The following is a 20,902-nucleotide window of genomic DNA, read 5'->3' on the forward strand; positions in this document are numbered from 1 at the left end:
TAGAAAGAATCCATAAACAACATCCTGAATACTATTTTTTTCCCAGCAGTAAATCCTTCAACACTGCAGCAGGTCCAACTATGCAAGAGCAATGAAAACTACTTCACAGTTCAGACTGAAGAACCCTTCTGGGAACAGGACTTACACCTCGCTGCCCATCTAACAAAAAATAGAAAGACTCCAGGCCCCGACCAATTAGAACCTGAAATCATAAAGAAAGCTTTTGAATATGTTCCGCAGCTCTTCTTAAACCTGTTCAACCACTGTCTACGAGAAGGCTGCTTCCTGCTCGACTGGCGAACAGTGAGTGTCCGGCTAATCCTATCCTGGCTAATCCTATCACCAAAATCCAACTAAATCAAATAACCACCAACTGGAAAGAATCCATAAACAACATCCTGAATACTATTTTTTTCCCAGCAGTAAATCCTTCAACACTGCAGCAGATCCAACTATGCAAGAGCAATGAAAACTACTTCACAGATCAGACTGAAGAACCCTTCTAGGAACAGGATTTACATCTCGCTGCCCATCTAACAAAAAATAGAAAGCCTCCAGGCCTCGACCAATTAGAACCTGAAATCATAAAGAAAGCTTTCAAATATGTTCCGCAGCTCTTCTTAAACCTGTTCAACCACTGTCTACGAGAAGGCTGCTTCCTGCTTGACTGGCGAACAGTGAGTGTCCGGCTAATCCTATCCTGGTAAGACTTACCAGAATCTTACCATACAATTGCCTTACTATCAGCCATAAGTAAAGTATTCGAATACATGTTGAAACAAAGAATTGAGAAGTATTACTCTGCAGCAAACCTACTCTCTGACAACCAATATGGCTTCAGGAAAGGCAGATCTACTATTGATGCCCTGAATCAAATTATAAATATGGCCAATGCCTCTGAACAAAAATATTTCCTCGTCATCTTTGTCGACTTTGCCAGGGTGTTTGACACCCTTTGGTGGCCGAGCGTCCTGGCAAGGCTCAGAAGGGCAAATCTTCCCTACAAATATCTTTAAATACATTGCACAGTATCTCTCGCACAGGAAAATCACTGTGAGAGCCCCATACGCCCAAGTCACATGGCAGGTACACAGCGGCTGTCCACAGGGCTCAATTCTCGGCACCATGTTATGGAACATGGTAGTTGATGAGTTTCTGCAAAAAGACCTAGGAAACGTTACATCTTTGGCTTATGCCGATGAGTTGGCCTTGATGTTTGCTGCAGGCAACAGGGCACAACTGTAAGCTTCACGAAACCCTACAGGAATGGGCAACTCAACACAGTCTACAAATCTCAGACACTAAAATCTGCTCAGTCTTACTAAAGGGACATCTGCACCCAAACAGACCACCACAGATAAAGATTCAAAATACAACAGTTCGAATGGATACCCAGCTTAAATACCTGGGTCTCCTGTTAGATAACAACCTTACTTTTAAGCCGCATCTCAAGTACCTGCAGAGGAAAATTAAAAACTTTGCTTCAGTGTTTGGCAGGATTACCAGAAAAGACTGGGGGCTCAAAAGGAGAACCCTCAGTCTATTCTACAAAACGGTCTTTTTACCTGCTATTACATATGCTGCTCCAGTTTGATACAACAAAACCAAAGTGGTCTCCAATCAACGGAAGCTAGAAACTATCCAGAGGACAATATTACTGACAACTTCTTGAGCCTGCTGCACGGTCAGCACTCTGCCCTGCACACCCTGGGGGGGGGCCTTTCCCCCCTGGACCTGGAGGTAGTGAGATCTGGCATCCTAATCAACCTGACCAGAGGAAAGGCTACCACCTTCTGAGACTCCACCTCAAACATAACAAACAACCACAAAATGGAAAACCGATGTTTGACCGAATATTTACATGACCTCTGGCAGCAATACTTACATGACCTCTGGCACAGAAAAGGCACAAAGGGTGCCATTACCCAATAATTCATTCCAGACCTCAGAAAATCTCATCTAGAAATGCTGGTCTGGCTTTCCCCAGGCCTACTGTCCTCATACCTACTCACTGGGCATGGGGCCATCAGAGTAAAGTTAATAATGGGATTAACAGACAACCCACTATGTTCCTTCTGTTTCCCAGAAACCTGGGAGCAACTAATGTATACTTGCCCAATCTATGAAGACCTAAGATGTGTATTAATTACCAAAATACACTTTAATCCAAAGGATCAGGAGCATTACCTCTTGGAATCCAGTGAGACTTATAATGCCTTTACCAACTTCGCACAGGAACTCTTTTACAGACAAAGGACCCTCCCACCGCCATAATCTTGGCTTATATCACCACTGTACATCAGAACTGAGGACAGCACAATCCCAACACAAAGGACTCTCCATATACGAGAACCCTAACATTGGATCCCTGATCCTATGAACGGCACATCGGAACAGACAAACATCTACTGGTGTCTGATGTCAAGCATGCAGGGATGGGCTCCCTCTGGTCCCTCCCCCAAGGACGTAAAGAGTAAACCATTTTAAAAATCACAACATAAAACCAAAGATGGGACTTTGTCCCAAATGAAGGCACAGACAAGATGTCTCCACTCCTGAAGGAACAAATGGCCCACTCCACCAACGAAAACTCCAGCAATGGATCCAAGTACAGAATCTTGTTTTTCCCATGGAATACTGATCTCCGAACCTAACCTCACTACTATTGACTCTCGGATGGGACTCCCCAGTCTCCCAAATGGACAAGACCCGGACATGGGTCTTGTCCATTATTGATATCCCTGATATAGAGACGGCCTATTGGCGACTCTTAATCCACTCTCCCTTGCGGATCTTTCCTTCCAACTCAGGAGGAGAGGGTTCCCTCTTCTTGCCTCTCCAAATTTTCACTCTGGTGGGGCAGGCATGGGCACTGAAAAAAAAAAACAGGGTCACTTTCACTATCGACTCCCCTCCTTCCTACTTCACCCCCCAGTCTTCAGTCTCCCCTCTCAATACTTTCTCTTACACAGCATTTGTCCCACACATCCAAACTTAAATTACAACAAAATTTTGCCCTACCTTTTAGGCTCCTAGAACTCTTCCTTCAGCGTACAACTCCACACAGCACTCTTTAGCGAAATCTTACCTAAATCAACTGCAATCACTTTAACTTTTTTTTTTTTTTAGGTCCTTGCTACTGAAATCCCAGGAAAGTAGGTGGCGGGACCTGCCAGAATGTCACTTACTGGCAACACCTGGCTAGCCTCCATGTGGCAGGGTATGGGCAATGTCAGTTCCCAATAGGGGCCTAGCCCCTATTGGGAAGCCAGAGGAACAATGGGCACATCCCACGACACACACATTTTTAAATCTCTGGCTTGACAGTGTTCTGTTTCCAATACAATGTGCATATGAGGAGATGGGAGAAACCCCAGGTGCCATTTGACCTGAATATACCTTATACAGTCAAATGTAATAAGAGAGGATAATAATTGTTTATGTTATTGTTCTGTCTTGTGAATGTGAATTTACACTTACATTGAGACATCTCATTTATTTAGTTTTGATTTCACTTTTGGGCCAAAAATTTTCAGGAATCTGTAATTATAGGGGAAACAGAGAGGTTTAACACTTTGAAAATTGTTTTAGTTTAACTATTAATCACAATCAATAGTTTGATTGTGTCATGAGCTGTTAAACTTTGACAATTCAAACTATAATAAGTTACAGAAAATAAATCTAGGCAAATCCTCTAACTCACATTGCCAGTAGAGTCTAGAAACAGGGGCCAAACTACCTTACATATCAATAAATTAGTAAATGCCAACTTCCTTGTTAATAAGGGACCAGACCAGTGAGAGATGAGTACAGAGACAGTTTGTCATGAATAAAAAAAACAGGATGATAGATAATGAACTGATTAGTAGTATGCCACAAAGTTTATGGCAAACTTACTGTAAGTGTTTGTTACATACAATAAAAAAAAATGCTAATTCAGTTCTACCAATGTTGTGTGATTTGTGTGCTAATATAATCCAATCAATTGTTAAAACCTAAAATATTTAATACACTCATAGGAAGTTGTGTGACTTTATGAATAAATTTGTTAAAATAAATCCAAGTGAACAGTAACTTTGACTCAGTGAATGTTATTGTTGATTGTTTGCTAATTATGCCTTTTGCGCAAAATGAATATGATTAAGAAATTCAGATATGTTGAAATAGTTCTTTATTAGGTTAAATGGAACTTGCTGATTACTTTATATACAAATTTATGTAGTAACTGTATACAGGTACCAACTTTAAAGAGAAGATATTGATATGGCACATGAAAGTTAAAAGTTGCTCTTATTGTTTTCTTAATATTATCTGATATGCTTTGAATATTTTACTTATTATAAAGTATTGTATTTTTGTTTACTTGACAAGCCCTCTGCTATTGTCGATGAAGCAGCTTGTGCAGCCTGTGACTTTAACAAGCCTGGTGCAGCCTGTCAAAGGAGAATGCCCTGGACATGGAGAGGTGAATATAGTAAGTATTTCACTAGTGAATATTATTTATTAAGAAGCCCCTAATAATTGAGTCTCAAGCTTATAAAGTATGTAAACACTTGCACAAGTGTCTCAGCAGTATGGCATTTGTGTCCCCACGAATAAAAAAAAATTAGTTTGTTCTGCCCAAATGAATCAACAGATTCTGCAGTAATAAGTGCTATCATTTAATCCTTTGATTATCGAACAGTCACATTTGCAATAGGTGTTATTATATAGTTTCACAACCATTTCTGTTTTTAAACTGCCTAAAAGAGAATTGGGCACAGTACTAAATGGAAAATAAAGTTTAATAATCTTTAAAATATTTGAATCCTTTAAGATGATAAAAAGAAACAAAATACGATAAGCTTGTTAATTCCATGTCGGATTATTTGAAATGCACTGTTTTTTGAAGTTGCCACTGTTCCCCAAATAACGATATAGAGTTTTATATGTATGGAAGTAAAAATGCAGTTTAGTAAAGATAATTCAAAAACATCTGAAAAGAAATCTGAGGTCTGAATTAGGTCCTAGCAACTTGTGAATAGGTTGCCTAATTTGAAAAGACTGTTGAAACTAACCAAAGCCAAAATTGTCAATAATGAAATTGAATGGAACCATAAGTAAAAAAAATTGTGCAAAATCTTGCGGATTTCACATAAAGTGATGCTACAGGCACACACATAATTCATTTTGTTCATATTGTTGATCAGTAAAATACACTAAAATACACTAATCAGTAATAATAATACAAAACATGATACTGTACATCTTCCTTTAATTCACTTCATGTATGACAGAGAGAGAGAGAACTTCAGAGGAAAAAATATTTTGGAATGGAGGTTATAAAAAAATTAACTTTCAAGGTGTGTGGAACATTTCTCAATTTCTTACATGTAGGTGGCAGAGAAGAAAAATGTATGGGATGCATATAAAGTATTAGGTGACACAGAAGCTTATGGCAGATATAAAATAGTCTGTAATCAAGTTGCAAAGGAGGTTAGGCAGGCGAAGGCAGATTATGAGAAATCCTTGGCAAAGGATGCAAAGAAAAACAGCAAAGAGTTCTTTACTTATGTAAACTCTAGAAGGAAAGGGATGAATCGGATTGGAGGACTTAACATAGATGGATTGACTATTAATGATCATGCTGAGGTAGTTGATAAACTGAATGAGTATTTTGCATCTACATTCACACATGAGGAGTTATTCAATGGGGGGGGTGCCAGAAGTTTATCAAACTCTAACAGGGAGCTAAGTGATTTTGTAATAACTGAGAGCAAAGAGGAGGAGAAATTGCTGAAGCTAAACATAAAAAAGGCACCTGGAGTGGACGAGATCTGTCCAGTTTTTTTATTATTATTATTATTATTATTAGCCATATGGTGCAAGGAAGCCTGAGGCTTATGCTGCACCAGCAAAAAAAAAAAAAAAAAATTCCCACGTTACCCTAAGAAAGAGAGAGAAGTAGAAGAAAAAAAGAATTATCATATCCAGCTCAGGACTCTGGGTTTGCCAAGCCCATACTCACCAGATGTGAGCCCCTGGGGTTACAGTTTTATTAAAGGAGGCAGCAAAAGAATTAAGCAAACCCTTAGCCATAATTATGAGAGCTTATTTTGACTTAGGGGAGGACCCCATGGACTGGAGGTGTGCAAGTGTATAAACAATTCACAAAGGGGGTTCAAAAGGCGACACAAGTAACTACAGACCTGTTAGTTTAACTTGTGTTCCTGGGAAAATAATGGAATCACTGGTTAAAGAAACATTGCAGGATCATCTAGACAAGACTGCAGTAAATGGTTAAGACACACATGGGTTTGTTAAAGGGAGGTCTTGTCTGACCAATTTGATTGGATACTATGATGTGGTCACAAAGGAACTTAATGCCAAAAATAGTTTTTATTTCATATACTTGGATTTCAGGAAAGCTTTTAATATTGTTGCAATTGGAAGACTGCTGTACAAATTGGAGAGGTATGGCATTAAGGGTAAGTTGCTACAATGGATAAAGGGATGGTTGAGTGGGAGACGACAGAGAGTGGTAATCAATGGACACTGCTTTTCATCGACAAATGTTAGTGAAGTTCCCCAGGGTTCAGTGTTGGGCTCATTGTTGTTTTGTCTATCTATCAGTGATATTGATGAAGGTATATCAGGTTTAATGTCCAAGTTTGCAGATGATACGAAGGTTGGCAGGGTTGTTAACGACAGTAAAGACAGTATGCTACTCCAACTGGATCTAGATAAGTTGGTAAAATGGGCTGAGAAGTGGCAACTGAAGTTTAACATTGACAAATGCAAAGTACTGCATATGGGTAGCAATAACCGAAGAGAAACCTACCAACTGTGTTGTACTACACTCAGGGAAGTGGAAAGTGAAAAAGACCTGGTGGTAGTTGTGCAGTCAAATATGAAGTTCACTGATCAGTGTAGATGGGCTGCCAGGGCATGTCATGGAGTCTTGTCAATGATATACAGGAATTTTTCTAGCAGGGACAGGGATCTGATTATCCCATTATACAAGGCAGTTGTCAGGCCACACCTAGAGTACTGTGTACTGGTTTGGAGGCTACATTTTAGAAAGGATGTAGAGTTGCTAGAATGAATAAAAAGAAGGTCTGCAAGATTGGTGAGGGGGCACAAAGGGTCCTCTTATGAAGAAAGGCTTAAGTTCTGCAAATGGCAGCGCCTGTTGAGTCAGTTTGGTGTGACATAAGCACTGCGAAAGCAAAAATAAGAGTAGGAGTGTGTTATAGGCCTAATGACTCGAATGAGTACATTGAACAATTGTACAGAGAAATAGAGTGGGCCAGTAAATCAGAATGTCTTATAATGGGCGATTTTAACTTCCCAGATATTGACTGGAACTTGTGGGTTGGTCACTCACACACTAGTCAGACTTTTGTGGATTTATTGTTTCCTGCAGCAGGATGTTCGAGAGGCAACCACAGAGAGTAATACTCCTGATCTGGTTATTAGCAGTGATCATTCGTGTATTAAGAATTTGCAGGTTAAGGAACCACTAGGTGGCAGTGTACTGATGTGGGATTTACTTAAAGATTTAATTACCATCAGGGCTAAAGGAAAGGGTTTTTGCTTCCGTAAAGGTGAGTACAGTGGTCTCAGAAAGTTTTAAAATTCTGTACAGTGGGATCAACTGACGATGTTACCAACAGTAAATTCTAAGTGGGAAGCATTCAAGGAATTAATCGTGGATGCTACTAAAGTTTCATACCTATTAAGAAATATTGTTCAAGGTTTAGGCCTAAATGGTTATCTAATGAACTAGACTTGTAACAGGGAAGAAAAATGCATGGGATGCATATAAATTATCAAGCAACTCAGAAGCCTATGGCAGATATAAGCTAGTCTGTAATCAGGTCACAAAGAAGGTTAGGCAGGCAAAGCAGATTATGAGAAATCCTTTGCAAAAGATGCTAAGAAAAACAGCAAGAATTTCTTTACTTATATAAACTCTAAAAGGAAGGGGATGAATCTGATTGGTCCACTTGACATCGATGGTTCGACTGTTGATGATCCTGCTCAGATAGCAAACAAACTGAATGAGTATTTTGCATCTACATTCACACATGAGGAATTATTAAGGTTTGAAAATGGCAGAAGGTTATCAAATTGTAGCAGGATACTTAATGATTTTGTAATAACTGAGAGCAAAGTGGAGGAGAAATTGTTGAAGTTAAACATAAGAAAAGCACCTGGGGTGGATGGGATCTATCCAGTTATATTAAAGGAGGCGGCAAAGCAACGAAGCAAACCCTTATCCATAACTATGAGAGCATCCTTGGACTCAGGGAGATGTGCAAATGTATCCCCAATTCACAAAGGAGGATCGAAGGGTGCCAGGAGTAATTACAGACCAGTTAGTTTAACTTCTCTTCCGGGTAAAATAATGGAGTCACTAGTTAAAGATGCATAGCAGGATCATCTAGACAAGACTGCAGCAATAATTCAGACACAGCATGGGTTTGTTAAGGGGAAAGTCTTGTCTGACAAATTTGATAGGATATTATTATGTGGTTACAAAGCAACTGGATGCAAAAAATAACTTTGATATCATATATTTGGATTTCAGGAAAGCTTTTGACACTGTTGCGCATGAAAGATTATTGTACAAATTGGAGCAGAATGGTATTAAGGGTAAGTTGCTACAATGGATAAAAGGATGGTTAAGTGGGAGAAGACAGAGGGTGGTAATCAATGGGTGCTGCTCTTCGTGGACTAATGTTATTAGTGGAGTCCCACAGGGTTCGGTGTTGGGTCCACTGTTGTTTTGTATATTTATCAATGATATTGATGAAGGTATATCAGGCTTAATGTCAAAGTTTGCAGATGATACAAAGGTTGGCAGGTTTGTTAATGACAGTAATGGCAGTGTGCTACTGCAACAGGATCTAGATAATTTGGGCAGATGGGCTAAGAAGTGGCAACTGAAGTTTAACCTTGACAAATGCAAAGTACTGCATATGGGTAGAAGTATCCCCAGAGAAACGTACCAACTGTGTTGTACTACACTTAAGGTGGTAGAAAATGAAAAAGACCTGGGAGTAATTGTGCCGGCAGATATGAAGTTTTCTGAACAATGCAGACAGGCTGCCAGGGCAGGTCATGGGGTTTTGTCAATGATATATAGGAATTTTGCTAGCAGGGAAATGGAGGTGATTATCCCTCTGTTTAAGGCAATGGTCAGGCCACGCCTTGAGTACTGCATATAGGTCTGGAGGCCTCATCTTAGGAAGAATATAGATTTACTTGAGCGTGTACAGAGAAGGGCAACAAGATTAGTAAGGGGAATGAAGGGATCCTCTCACCAAGAGAGGCTTAAGTTTTGCAAATTTCAGTGGCTGGAGACTAGGCACCTGCGCGGTGATCTGAGGTGTATAAGGCCTTGAATTGGTTGAGCATGCTGAATTCTGATGGGATCCTTCCCCTTGTTCAGATTACGAACCTAAGGGGGCATAAATTCAAATTAAGAAAGGACAGATGTAGAATATATGTGCGGAAATTTGCCTTTAGGCAGCGGGTGGTTAATTGCTGGAACAAACTTCCAGCTGTCATGGAAGTTAATAGGTTGAATAAATTTAAGGAGGAACTGGACAGGCATTTGGAGGGAATGGTGTGATTTTTTTTGATTTTTTTATTTTTTGGCTGATGCCGCATAAGCTCATACACTTGATTTCTTGCATCACATGCCACTACTACTACTACCACCGAACTTTTCCACTGAATGTATCCATAAATTGGTAGCATAAGCCAGAATATCACCAGTGGATCGACACTGACGGAATCCATATTGGCGATCGTTGATCAGAGAGAAGGTTTCTAGGTAGTTTAAGAGTTGGCGGTTAATTGATTTCTTCATTACTTTAGAAAGAGTAGAAGTAATTGCAATGGGACGATAATTGGATAGGAGGGATTTGTCACCCTTTTTAAGAACTGGCTGGATATGAGCAAAGTTCCAAGCAGAAGAAAAAACACCTTTGGAATAAGAAAGTGAAAAAAGGTGGCAAAGAACAGGAGTAAGTTCAGGAGCACCGGTTTTGAGAACAAGTGGAGAAATACCATCAGGACCTGGAACTTTCTTAGCATCATGATTTGTCAAAATCCTTCTGACATCCTTTTGATGGAAGACCATAGGAGGCATTGAATGGAATGTGTTGGGAATGGTGGGAGGTGTTTTTACCAAGATCATTAATACATGAGTTGAAAGAAAAATGGGATGCTAGCAGGACAGCTTTATCCTTGGCTGAAGTGGCAACAGAACCATCTGGTTTTGAAAGAGGTGGGAGCAGAGGTGGCCAAAGGTTGCGGCCACGAGCTTTGGCAAGAGACCATAATGCTCGGCTACCATTAGGGAAAGAGGCAAGTTTTCTACTCTTAGCCTGTTCAAAATCTAGTTTGGACTGATTAATAACTGCTTTACAATTGTTGCTACCTTTGGTGTAGGCGGAAAATGAAATGTGAAGAATTGGAAACAAGCCAATTACGACATGCATAATTCTTCTCTTGAACAGCCTTTGCACATTTATTGGATGTTTAGATAAAGGACGAGATTTTAAAGTGGATAGTGGAATAAAGGATTCCATTCCTACAAGAATAATTTCACTGTCATGATCTGAGCAAACACTGACATCAGAAGTTTTGAAACAGTAATCCAACCAAGGAAAAGAAGAAAAGGAATCTCACAGGTCATCCCATTTTGCATTCTTGTAATGCCAAACAACATGAGGTTGGGAATAGCCATTAGATAAAGGCTCCATTGGAGAAGAGACAATCACCAAGTTGTGATATGAGGTGCCTAAAGGACCACTGACTTTGACCGTGTAGTTAGAATGGTTGTGATAAAAAGATCAAGTGTGTTGGCTGTATGGTTAGAATTGTCCAGTATTCTTGTAGGTAAATGAACTATCTGTGCAAGGTCATTAGTAATTGCGAAAGCCTTGGCATCTCGACCAGCTGGGTTGGTGTGACTAGAAAATGGAGGTCAGCTGGAGTTATGAACGGTAAAATCACTAAGGAAAATTACCTCGCTGTTAGTGTCGGAATTTAACTTTCCAGATATTGACTGGAACTTGTTGGTTGGTCACTCGCACACTAGCAAGACTTTTGTGGATTTATTGGATGACTGTTTTCTACAGTAACATGTTCGAGAGGCAACCAGAGGGAGTAATACTCTTGATCTGATTATCAGCAGTGATTATTCATGCATTAAGAATTTGCAGATAAAAGAACCACTGGGTGACAGTGATCACAATATACTGATGTGGGAATTTCTTAAAGGTGTAACTACCATCAAGGCCAAAGAGAAGGGCTTTTGCTTTCGTAAAGGTAACTACAGAGGTCTCAGACAGTTTTTAAATTCTGTACAGTGGGATCAACTGATGATCTTACCTACATTGAATTCTAAATTGGAAGCCTTCAGGGACTTAATTTTGGAGGCTACCAGGCTTTTCATTCCAATTCAGAAATACTGTTCAAGGTTTAGGCCTAAACGGATGTCAGATGAATTAATGAGGCTTGTGGCAGAGAAGAAAAATGTATGGGATGCATATAAAGTATCACATGACACAGAAGCCTATGGCAGGATATGAAAGGCAGATATTGTTGGGATATTAGAGACGTGGTGTCACACAGATATAAGCAGTGCAGAATTGGAATTTGTGGAGTACAATGTATACAGGAAGGATAAACAGGACAGGAAGGCAGAGGTATAAATTAGTCTGTAATCAAGTCACAAAGGAGGTTAGGCAAGCGAAGGCAGATTACGAGAAATCTTTGGCAAAGGATGCAAAGAAAAACAGCAAAGAGTTGTTTTATGTAAACTCTAGAAGGAAAGGGATGAGTCAGATTGGAGCACTTAAGATAGATGGGTTGACTATTGATGATCATGCTGAGGAGGTAGCTGATAAACTGAATGAGTATTTTGCATCTACATTCACACATGAGGAGTTATTCAATGAGGGGAGTGCCAGACGTTTGTCAAATGCTAACAGGGAGCTAAGTGATTTCGTAATAACTGAGAACAAAGTGGAGGAGAAATTGTGTAAGGAAGTCACCTGGGGTGGACAGGATCTATCCAGTTTTATTAAAGAGACAGAAAAGGAAGTTGTTATTGTTGTTGTTATTTGGTTTTTAGGAGCATTAGCAACTAAGGCCATATTGCTCCGGGATATGCGGTGGTCATTCCCTGACCTTTCCGCATCCTCCGTATTTGGTGGTGACGGGCTCGAACCCCGGTCTAATCAAGAAGCGTGTGCTACGCACTGCTGCTCCTTCTCACCTGGCTACGGAGGCGCCAGAAAAGGAAGTAAGCAAACCCTTAGCCATAATTATGAGAGCTTATTTTGACTCAGGGAGGGTCCCCATGGACTGGAGGTGTGCAAATGTATCACCAAATCACAAAGGGGGGTTCAAAAGGTGACACAAGTAACTACAGACACCTGTTACTTTAACTTGTGTTCTGGGGAAAATAATGGAATCACTGGTTAAAGAAGCATTGCAAGATCATCTAGACAAGACTGCAGTAATAGTTAAGACACAGCATGGGTTTGTTAAAGGGAGGTCTTGTCTGTCCAATTTGATTAAATACTGTGATGTAGTCACAAAGGAACTGAATGCCAAAAATAATTTTGATATCATATACTTGGATTTCAGGAAAGCTTTTGATACTGTTGCACATGGAAGACTGCTGTACAAATTTTGAGGTATGGCATTAAGGATAAGTTGGTACAATGGATAAAGGGATGGTTGAGTGGGAAAAGACAGAGTGGTAATCAATGGACACTGCTCTTCGTGGACAAATGTTATTAGTGGAGTTCCCCGGGGTTCGGTGTAGGGCCAATTGTTGTTTTGTATTTTTATCAGTGATATTGATGAAGGTATATCAGGTTTAATGTCCAAGTTTGCAGATGATACAAAGGTTGACAGGGTTGTTAACGACAGTAAAGACAGTATGCTACTCCAACTGGATCTAGATAAGTTGGTAAAATGGGCTGAAAAGTGGTACCTGAAGTTTAACATTGAGAAATGCAACGTACTGCATATGGGTAGCAGTAACCAAAGAGAAACGTACCAACTGTGGGGTACTACACTCAAGGAAGTGGAAAGTTAAAAAAACATTTGGGGGTAATTGTGCAGTCAAAGATGAAGTTCGCTGATTGGTGCAGATGGGCTGCCAGTTTAGGTCATGGAGTCTTGTCAATAATATATATGAATTTTGCTAGCAGTGACAAGGGAGGTGATTATCCCTTTATACAAGGCAATGGTCAGTCCACATCTAGAGTACTGTGTATATGTCTGGAGGCCTCATTTTAGGAAGGATGTAGAGTTGCTAGAATGAGTACAAAGAAAGGCAACAAGATTGGTGAGGGGAACAAAGGGGGTGCTGTTACCAAGAAAGGCTTAAGTTCTGCAAATTGCAGTGCGTGGAGAGTAGGCACCTGCGAGGTGATGTGATTGAAGTATATAAAGCCTTGAATGGGTTGAGCAAGCTGGATGCTGATGGGATTCTTCCTCTTGTTCAGAGGAAGAATCCCATCAGCATCCCTGGCAGCCCATCTGATTGGTGCAGATGGGCTGCCAGTTTAGGTCATGGAGTCTTGTCAATAATATATATGAATTTTGCTAGCAGTGACAAGGGAGGTGATTATCCCTTTATACAAGGCAATGGTCAGTCCACATCTAGAGTACTGTGTATATGTCTGGAGGCCTCATTTTAGGAAGGATGTAGAGTTGCTAGAATGAGTACAAAGAAAGGCAACAAGATTGGTGAGGGGAACAAAGGGGGTGCTGTTACCAAGAAAGGCTTAAGTTCTGCAAATTGCAGTGCGTGGAGAGTAGGCACCTGCGAGGTGATGTGATTGAAGTATATAAAGCCTTGAATGGGTTGAGCAAGCTGGATGCTGATGGGATTCTTCCTCTTGTTCAGACTAAGAACCTTAGGGGGCACAGTGTCAAATTGAGGAAAGATAGTTGTAGAATAGATATGCGGAAATTTGCCTTTAGCCATTTAATCGCTGATTCGTGGAACAGGCTTGCATCTTTTGTTGTGGAAGCTAATTGCCTAAATAAATTTATGGCTGAGCTGGTCAGACATTTGGAACGAATGGAGCGGTGAAATGGGAGGGGTTTTTTTTGCTGATAAGCTTGTTTTCTTGCATCGTATGCCTCTGCTAATGCTAATACACTGCAATTTTCAGAACTGAGGCATTTCCTTTTAAGAGTACCCTTTTGTTCCTGTCAGTAATCTTGATTTTTGCACCAGTTCCAACAGATCCATGTCCTTCCTGAAACGAGGCCTACAGATCTGTATGTGATACTCACAATTCAGCCTGACTGTTGTCTTGTGCAATGGAATAATGACCTCCTTATCCCTGCTAGCCAAATTTCTGTATATCATTGAGAAAACCCCCATGAACCGTCCTGGCTGTCTGCTGCACTGTTCTGAGAGCTAGTATTTATTACATACTCTACTTGCATAAATTGTAGTAATACACAGTAGGCATATGTTATTCATGACTTCGCAGACCAGCATATTAAGGCAAGTACACCAATAATGAGAAATGGGTTTATTTTGTTTGAAAGAACAACTCAAAAATTTTTGTTTAGGTATTATAATAGTGGGCATTATTTGTGGCCCGAAGGATGTCAAAACTATATCAAATTTCATGCCAACCATTTAGTATTTGTGATTTCATAAAAGCAAATATGGTTGTTATGAGGTAGGAGTTTATTTGCACTTTGAAATGCCCACTCTGCATAATGTATAAGATTTTACGGTTTTATTCAGTTTATGACTCTTAAGTGGCCCTCATTTCAGAGAGCACTAATGTTCTTTTTTTTTTACAGGTAACTAGTGAATTATAACTTTTGCATACTATAAATTGTACTTTTTTGTACTGATGTGTTGAAATAAGTTAAAAGATAGTAAAGGAGGCATAACATGATTTTATGATTTTAAGTGTTTAGCTTGATTTACTGTTTGACTGAATTTATTTTCAATTCCCAAATAACTCATGATTTTTATTTTTTAGTGCCTGCAACTCGAGGAGAATTTCAACGTATTCAACAGCAACTAGAAACTGAAAAATTTCCTCCAGCAGAATCTGGTGGAAATCTACGAGCATTTCATGAGCTTTCTCGAGAAGAGCAAGCTGCAACAGAAAAGAAACGACTAGCTGGTAAAATTTTTAAGATTTTTTTTTTATGGATTTAATAAACATCTGTTTTTTAAATCCATAAATTGAATATCTGTTTAGTAACATCAGTATGTAATTAAAAAAATTATTTATTCTTTTGAAAAGTTGCATGAGAATTTTTAATTCTTGCACATGGATTGAAAATTAATTTATATTATGGTTATTTGTGTTGCCTTAGGTACAATAAAATTTTAGGAGTTACATTTAATGACATAACATTTAGATGAAATGTAAAATTAAGATTTTTTTTTTTTATTATTGAATGGGTAGTTTATGATAAGAATAATCTTCGTCATGTAATCCAGAGTTTGTTTAATTTAAAATTATATATTTTTTTGTGTATTGATTTCTGATTAGGAATTCAATGTTTTGAATGAAAGGCTGTGAGAAAAAAAAGTTACACTTTCTTTCTTTTCTAAATAATTGAAATGCAGTGTAAGCTCAAAAGTTGAAGTCACTGCCTAATTTTTTCTACTACTATTGGAATTCTACATTAGCTTACTCCCACCCCTTCAACACTGATATCAAAGTCACTGTGCTTTTTTGTTTTTAAATTCAAGATGTCTCTGACTTAACAGGGAAGCAGAATTAGTATGGGTCTATTGCTTATTGTTATTGTCACTATAAGTTAGGCATAGAGAGGTTACTTTTAGCATTAGCAGTGGCAAGTGATGCAAGGAAGCAAGTTTATACAGGAGCAGCCAAAAAAAAAAAAGACACCTCCCAGTTAAACTGTTCATTCCTTCCAATAGTTTGTCTAGTTCTTCCATGAATTTATTTAAGCTCAACTTTCACAACAACAGATGGAAGTTTGGTCCAGCAGTCAACCACCTGCTGGCTAAAGGCAAACTTTCACACATGGTTGCACTATTCTGCAACCATGCTTCTTCAGTTTGAATTTGTGCCCCCCCCCATGTGTGTTGTCTGAACAAGAGGATGAATCCCAGAATTGAGTTTACTCAATCCATTAAAAGCCTTAAACACCTCAATCAGATCACCTCGAAGGTCCCTAGTTTCCAGTTACTGCAGTTTGCAGAACTGAAGCCTTTCTTGGCAAGTGCACCCCTTTGTTACCCCCAACAATCTCATTGCCCTTCATTGTACTCATTTCAGCAGTTCTGTATACTTCCTAATATCAGACTCTGCAAGCCTGATATTAGGAAGTACTCAAGATGTGACCTGGCTATTGCCTTATACAATGGTATAATAACCTCCTTATCCCTGCCAGCAAAATTCCTGTATATCATTGATAAAATTCCACGAGTTATCTTCACAGCCTGTCCGGTAGTGGTTGATTGCTGGAACAAACTTTCATCTGTTGTTGTGGAAGTTGATAGTTTAAATAAATTGAAGGAAGAACTAGACAAACTGTATGAGGGGATGGATAGGTGAAATTGTTTTTTTGTTTTACTTATGAATACCTTGAAAAGTATTTCTTTTTTGGTATGAAAATCCCAGTAGCTTCTGTGATTAATTCCATGAACGCTTCCCATTTAGAATTTGCTGATGATAACGTCATCAGTTGGTCCCACTGTAGAGAATTTAAAAACTGTCTGAGACCACTGCAGTCACCTTCATGAAAGCAAAAACCCTTCCTTTTACCCCTGATGGTAGTTAAATCTTTAAGTAAATTCCTAATCAGTACACTATGATCATTGCTGCCTAGTGGATCTTTTATCCAGATTCTTAATGCATGAATAATCACTTCTGATAATCAAATCATGAATATTGCTCCCTTTTGTTGTCTCTCTAATATACTGCTGTAGAAAACAGTCATCCAATAAATCCACAAAAGTCTTGCTGCTAGTCTCTGAGTGACCAACCTACAAGTTCTAATCAATATCTGGAAAGTTTAAATCCCTCATTATAAGACATTCTGATTTACTGGCCCACTCTATTTCCCTGTACAGCTTTTCGTTGTACTCATCAGAGTAATTAGGCCTATAAGACACTCTTACTCTAATTTTTGCTTTCCCAGTAATTATGCCACACCAAACTGGCTCAACATTGCATTGGCCACCCATGTCAACTGGATGCACTGCCTTAGAATTTGTGCTTCTTAACTAAGAGCATACTCCTTTACTCCTATCCTGTCTGTCCTTTCTGTATACATTGTACTCCCCATATTCAAATTCTGCATCCTTTGTATCTGAGTGATACCGAGTCTCTAATATCCCAACAATGTCTTCATTTGATGTCGTGACCAGCACTTCAAATTCATCAATTTATTTACTATGCTTCTAGCATTGGTGTACATTCAAGTACACATGCACCTGTTGTTACTCTTATTTACTTTAACACAGCCCATGTATGTACACCTGGCAACCCAAAGGTCGCGGGTTCGATTCCCGCCTAGGGCTTGGATCAAAGTACTGCAAAAACCTTGGGAGGTGCAATATGGCCACAGAAGCCGATGCGCCAACAACTACCAAATCAAAAAATCAAAACCATGTATGTACTTGTTTCATGATGACTCCCAGTAGTTCTTGAAATCCCCAGCTCCTTGCTTGTTCCAATAGAAGCAGTGCAATAATCACTTTGTCCTCTGCCTGTGGCTATTGTTAATCTATTAGTCTGTGTAGCAACTTTCTGATCCACCAAACACTGCTCTGATAGCCTCAGAAAATATTCTTGCACCCTTTCTATTTAAGTGTATCTCATCTCTGTAGAAGATCACTCTGAGAAAAATTCTGCCCCATGAGCCTTTGACAATCTCTCCAGGGCCGAATTGATTGACAAGGCTCTCATCATATACTCCCTTCTACTGTGTTTGGGCAGAATTGCTGACACTTTCAAATTTAACCCTAACTCTTGACTTGTTTTCAACATTGCTCTGTAACTATTATGTAAGTCTGTAGATTTTTTTACGTAATGTTATTAGTGCTACCATGTACAACAGTATCATCTTTTGTGCCTTTAAAAGATATCTGCTCCATGTTATCATCAACTTTTGCTTCTGGTAGATATACCCTGGTCCTACTTCACCTATCCTTTTTGTACAATATATTTCCCATTTCCCTAACAATAGAGTCACCAACAAGAACTGGCTCCTGTGGGACCAGCACATTCTGCCTTGGGATTGCTGCTGTGTTTCCTGATCAAGTGCAAGTTCTGGCATTGATGTGGGCAGCTGAGAGATTGATGGTCCTCCCAATTTAATTCCTTCATGGGCATCCACCCTGTTCTTTAAGCTCTTTTGTTAAGAAAGATGATTGCTCTAATGGGTAACACCTTCCTTCCTTCAACCAATTTTTATTTATTAGATTTTATCTATTAGATTTTATTTATTAGAATTTATCTATTAGATTTTATTTATTAGAATTTATCTATTAGATTTTATTTATTAGAATTTATCTATTAGATTTTATTTATTAGAATTTATTTGGAATTTTTATTTAGTAAAATTTATTTTTATTAGAAATATTATCTGTGACATGCTTCATAGACTGATCCAGCTAGCCTTTGAATTTACTCAACCCAGTAACTTCAACTATATATGGAGGCAATTTATTCCAATAGTTAAGAAATTGCTGGCTAAAGGAAACATTCTGAAACAAGCTTCTTGCATTCACTTTTCTATCCCTTCAATCAAATTCTCAAAGGCAGCTGGTTACCATGCTCTGTAGCTCATGTATATGAAGTCTCCTCAAATAGGCCATTTTGCCATTCTCACCAGTACATTGCCAGTCTTTCGATTTGTTCAGAAGCTGGATGTTTTTCTTTCTTCACGGGGTGGCCCTCATACCTGGATATAGTATAAGGTGTAGTCTCATAATTGACTTATACATGGAAATTATAACCTCTGCATCTCTAGAAGCAGTTGTTTGATAAATGATTGAAGACTCAATGAGGCCTCCTGTCTAACTGCACAGAGAATGTCATGTCTTTCTTGTAACCTGTAAAACCTTTTTTTTTTTCACTGTGCCACTAAGAATATAAGTTACTGGGGATATTATTTCCCAAGTGTAAAACTTTTGCATTGTTAAAACATAATTGCTGTTTTTCTGACTATCCAAGTAGTTGTGAATGAACACTGTCTGGTCATTTATCACTCTTCTTTTCATCACTGTAATTTTTATATAAATAAGAGTGTATTTTATTTATATTATATTAATTTTTCTTAAAGGTCATTTAAAAAAATCAAAATCAGAAACAGAAATAGTTCCAGTACTGAATGGCAACTCACCTCTAATCCTAGCATATACTGAAGTTTAACCACTAATTACAACTCTTTGCCTTCCTGTCCTGCAGCCATCCTGTAATTTATCTAACGATCCTGTCTATGATCCTAGTATATTTTGGCTACTGTAGAAGTCTCTTGTGTGGGACCAAGTCAGATGCTTCTGTAAGCTATAGCTTTAGCTTATGAGCAGCTGTATAATCATGATAACACATTTTGCAAAGTATTTCTATGATGGTTGTTAGTCCTGCACTTATCCCAAATCTGTAAACTATCTCATGTCTCATTAAAGGTGCCTTTGTGATTTATTCTTGCTCTCCGTTTCAGCTGTTGACATGCTGTTGTGTTCATATTAATGATGGCCTACCAGGCTTGGATGTTTGGGTGCATTATTGTCTTCTTTCTTTGGTGTTCATTATTTCCAAATGATTTTATTTGGCCTGCTCTTTCTGTTCTCAGGAAAATGTATGTACTCTCCATGCAAAATGTTAGTATCACATCTCTTATGAAGGAATCTACGAATTCCTGTCTTTTAACTAGTACTGTGAGCTACCTATCTATATGACAGGTAGTTGGTAGTACTGGTTAAAAGTAGAGAGGTGTCTCAACACATGCTGAAGGATAGTGTATATAAATATAATTATTATACTGAATCATTATTAATGTGCTATATTGTGAGGGCTGATGACCCTCCTATGAGTGTGTCCTGTGGCACAATTTTAACGATCAGATACCTTTTAATTGACTGTCCAGATTTTAGCAGCACCCGTTTTACCGCTTTTAATCATCTGACTGAGCCGTATACACTCAGTCAGATTTTATTCGACAATGACAACGTGTCTGCTATTTTTATCTTGTTGAAAGCAATAAAGGTTTTTAATCGTATTTAAATTTATATGTTATTGTTATTTATTTATGTTTTTTGTTTTTAGATCTGGACATGGTGGCCTAATTAATTAGGTCACTGAGATGTTAAATTTTTAGATATTACCTGGTCTTGGCGCATTATAGCCTTAGTTGCTAATGCACCAATAAAATCCAAACCAAACCATGTGCTATATTGAAGCAATATTAACCATTTTGTAGCAGTTGGTCATTTGCATGGTCATGGTTGTGTTTGCATTGGTATTAATATAATTTTACAATTTCCATATGTTCATATCAATTTCTAAGTTATAATAAAATAATGAGAAATTAGAAGAATTAGTATTAGCAGAAATTAGCAAAATTGACAAATTTTTCTAATTTCTGCAAATTAAATAAAATAAACAAAAGGGCAATACTATTCATTTTATATTAACATCATTCTGTTATTTTGTCAGGGGATATTGGATATTAGTCCATTTGAATGGACTAATATGCAGTTAGTATGAATGGTTTAATTTATGCATATCCAGTTCTGTTAATCTTATACCAGTTCTGTTTGGCTATTTGGTCTTATAAAAATCTGCTCTACGTGAACTAATGTGTTATTAGTGGTGTCCCTCAGGGTGTGGTGTTGGGCCCATTGTTGTTTTGTTTATTTATC

The 20,902-nt window shown here is 38.5% G+C and overlaps 1 protein-coding gene across 1 annotated transcript in view; it reads left to right on the top strand.

The window, feature by feature from the left end:
* PolE1 (DNA polymerase epsilon catalytic subunit 1) overlaps window positions 1–20,902 on the top strand; it is a 650,197-nt gene that overhangs the window by 191,956 nt on the left and 437,339 nt on the right. The window contains 2 exon segments of the mRNA XM_090380641.1: window positions 4,372–4,474; window positions 15,030–15,176. Coding sequence (XP_090236767.1) covers window positions 4,372–4,474; window positions 15,030–15,176 — 250 coding nt within the window.

Source organism: Mastigoproctus giganteus, chromosome 9 (assembly GCF_048544385.1).
Source record: "Mastigoproctus giganteus isolate SK-2022 chromosome 9, ASM4854438v1, whole genome shotgun sequence".
NCBI classification, from domain to species: domain Eukaryota; kingdom Metazoa; phylum Arthropoda; class Arachnida; order Uropygi; family Thelyphonidae; genus Mastigoproctus; species Mastigoproctus giganteus.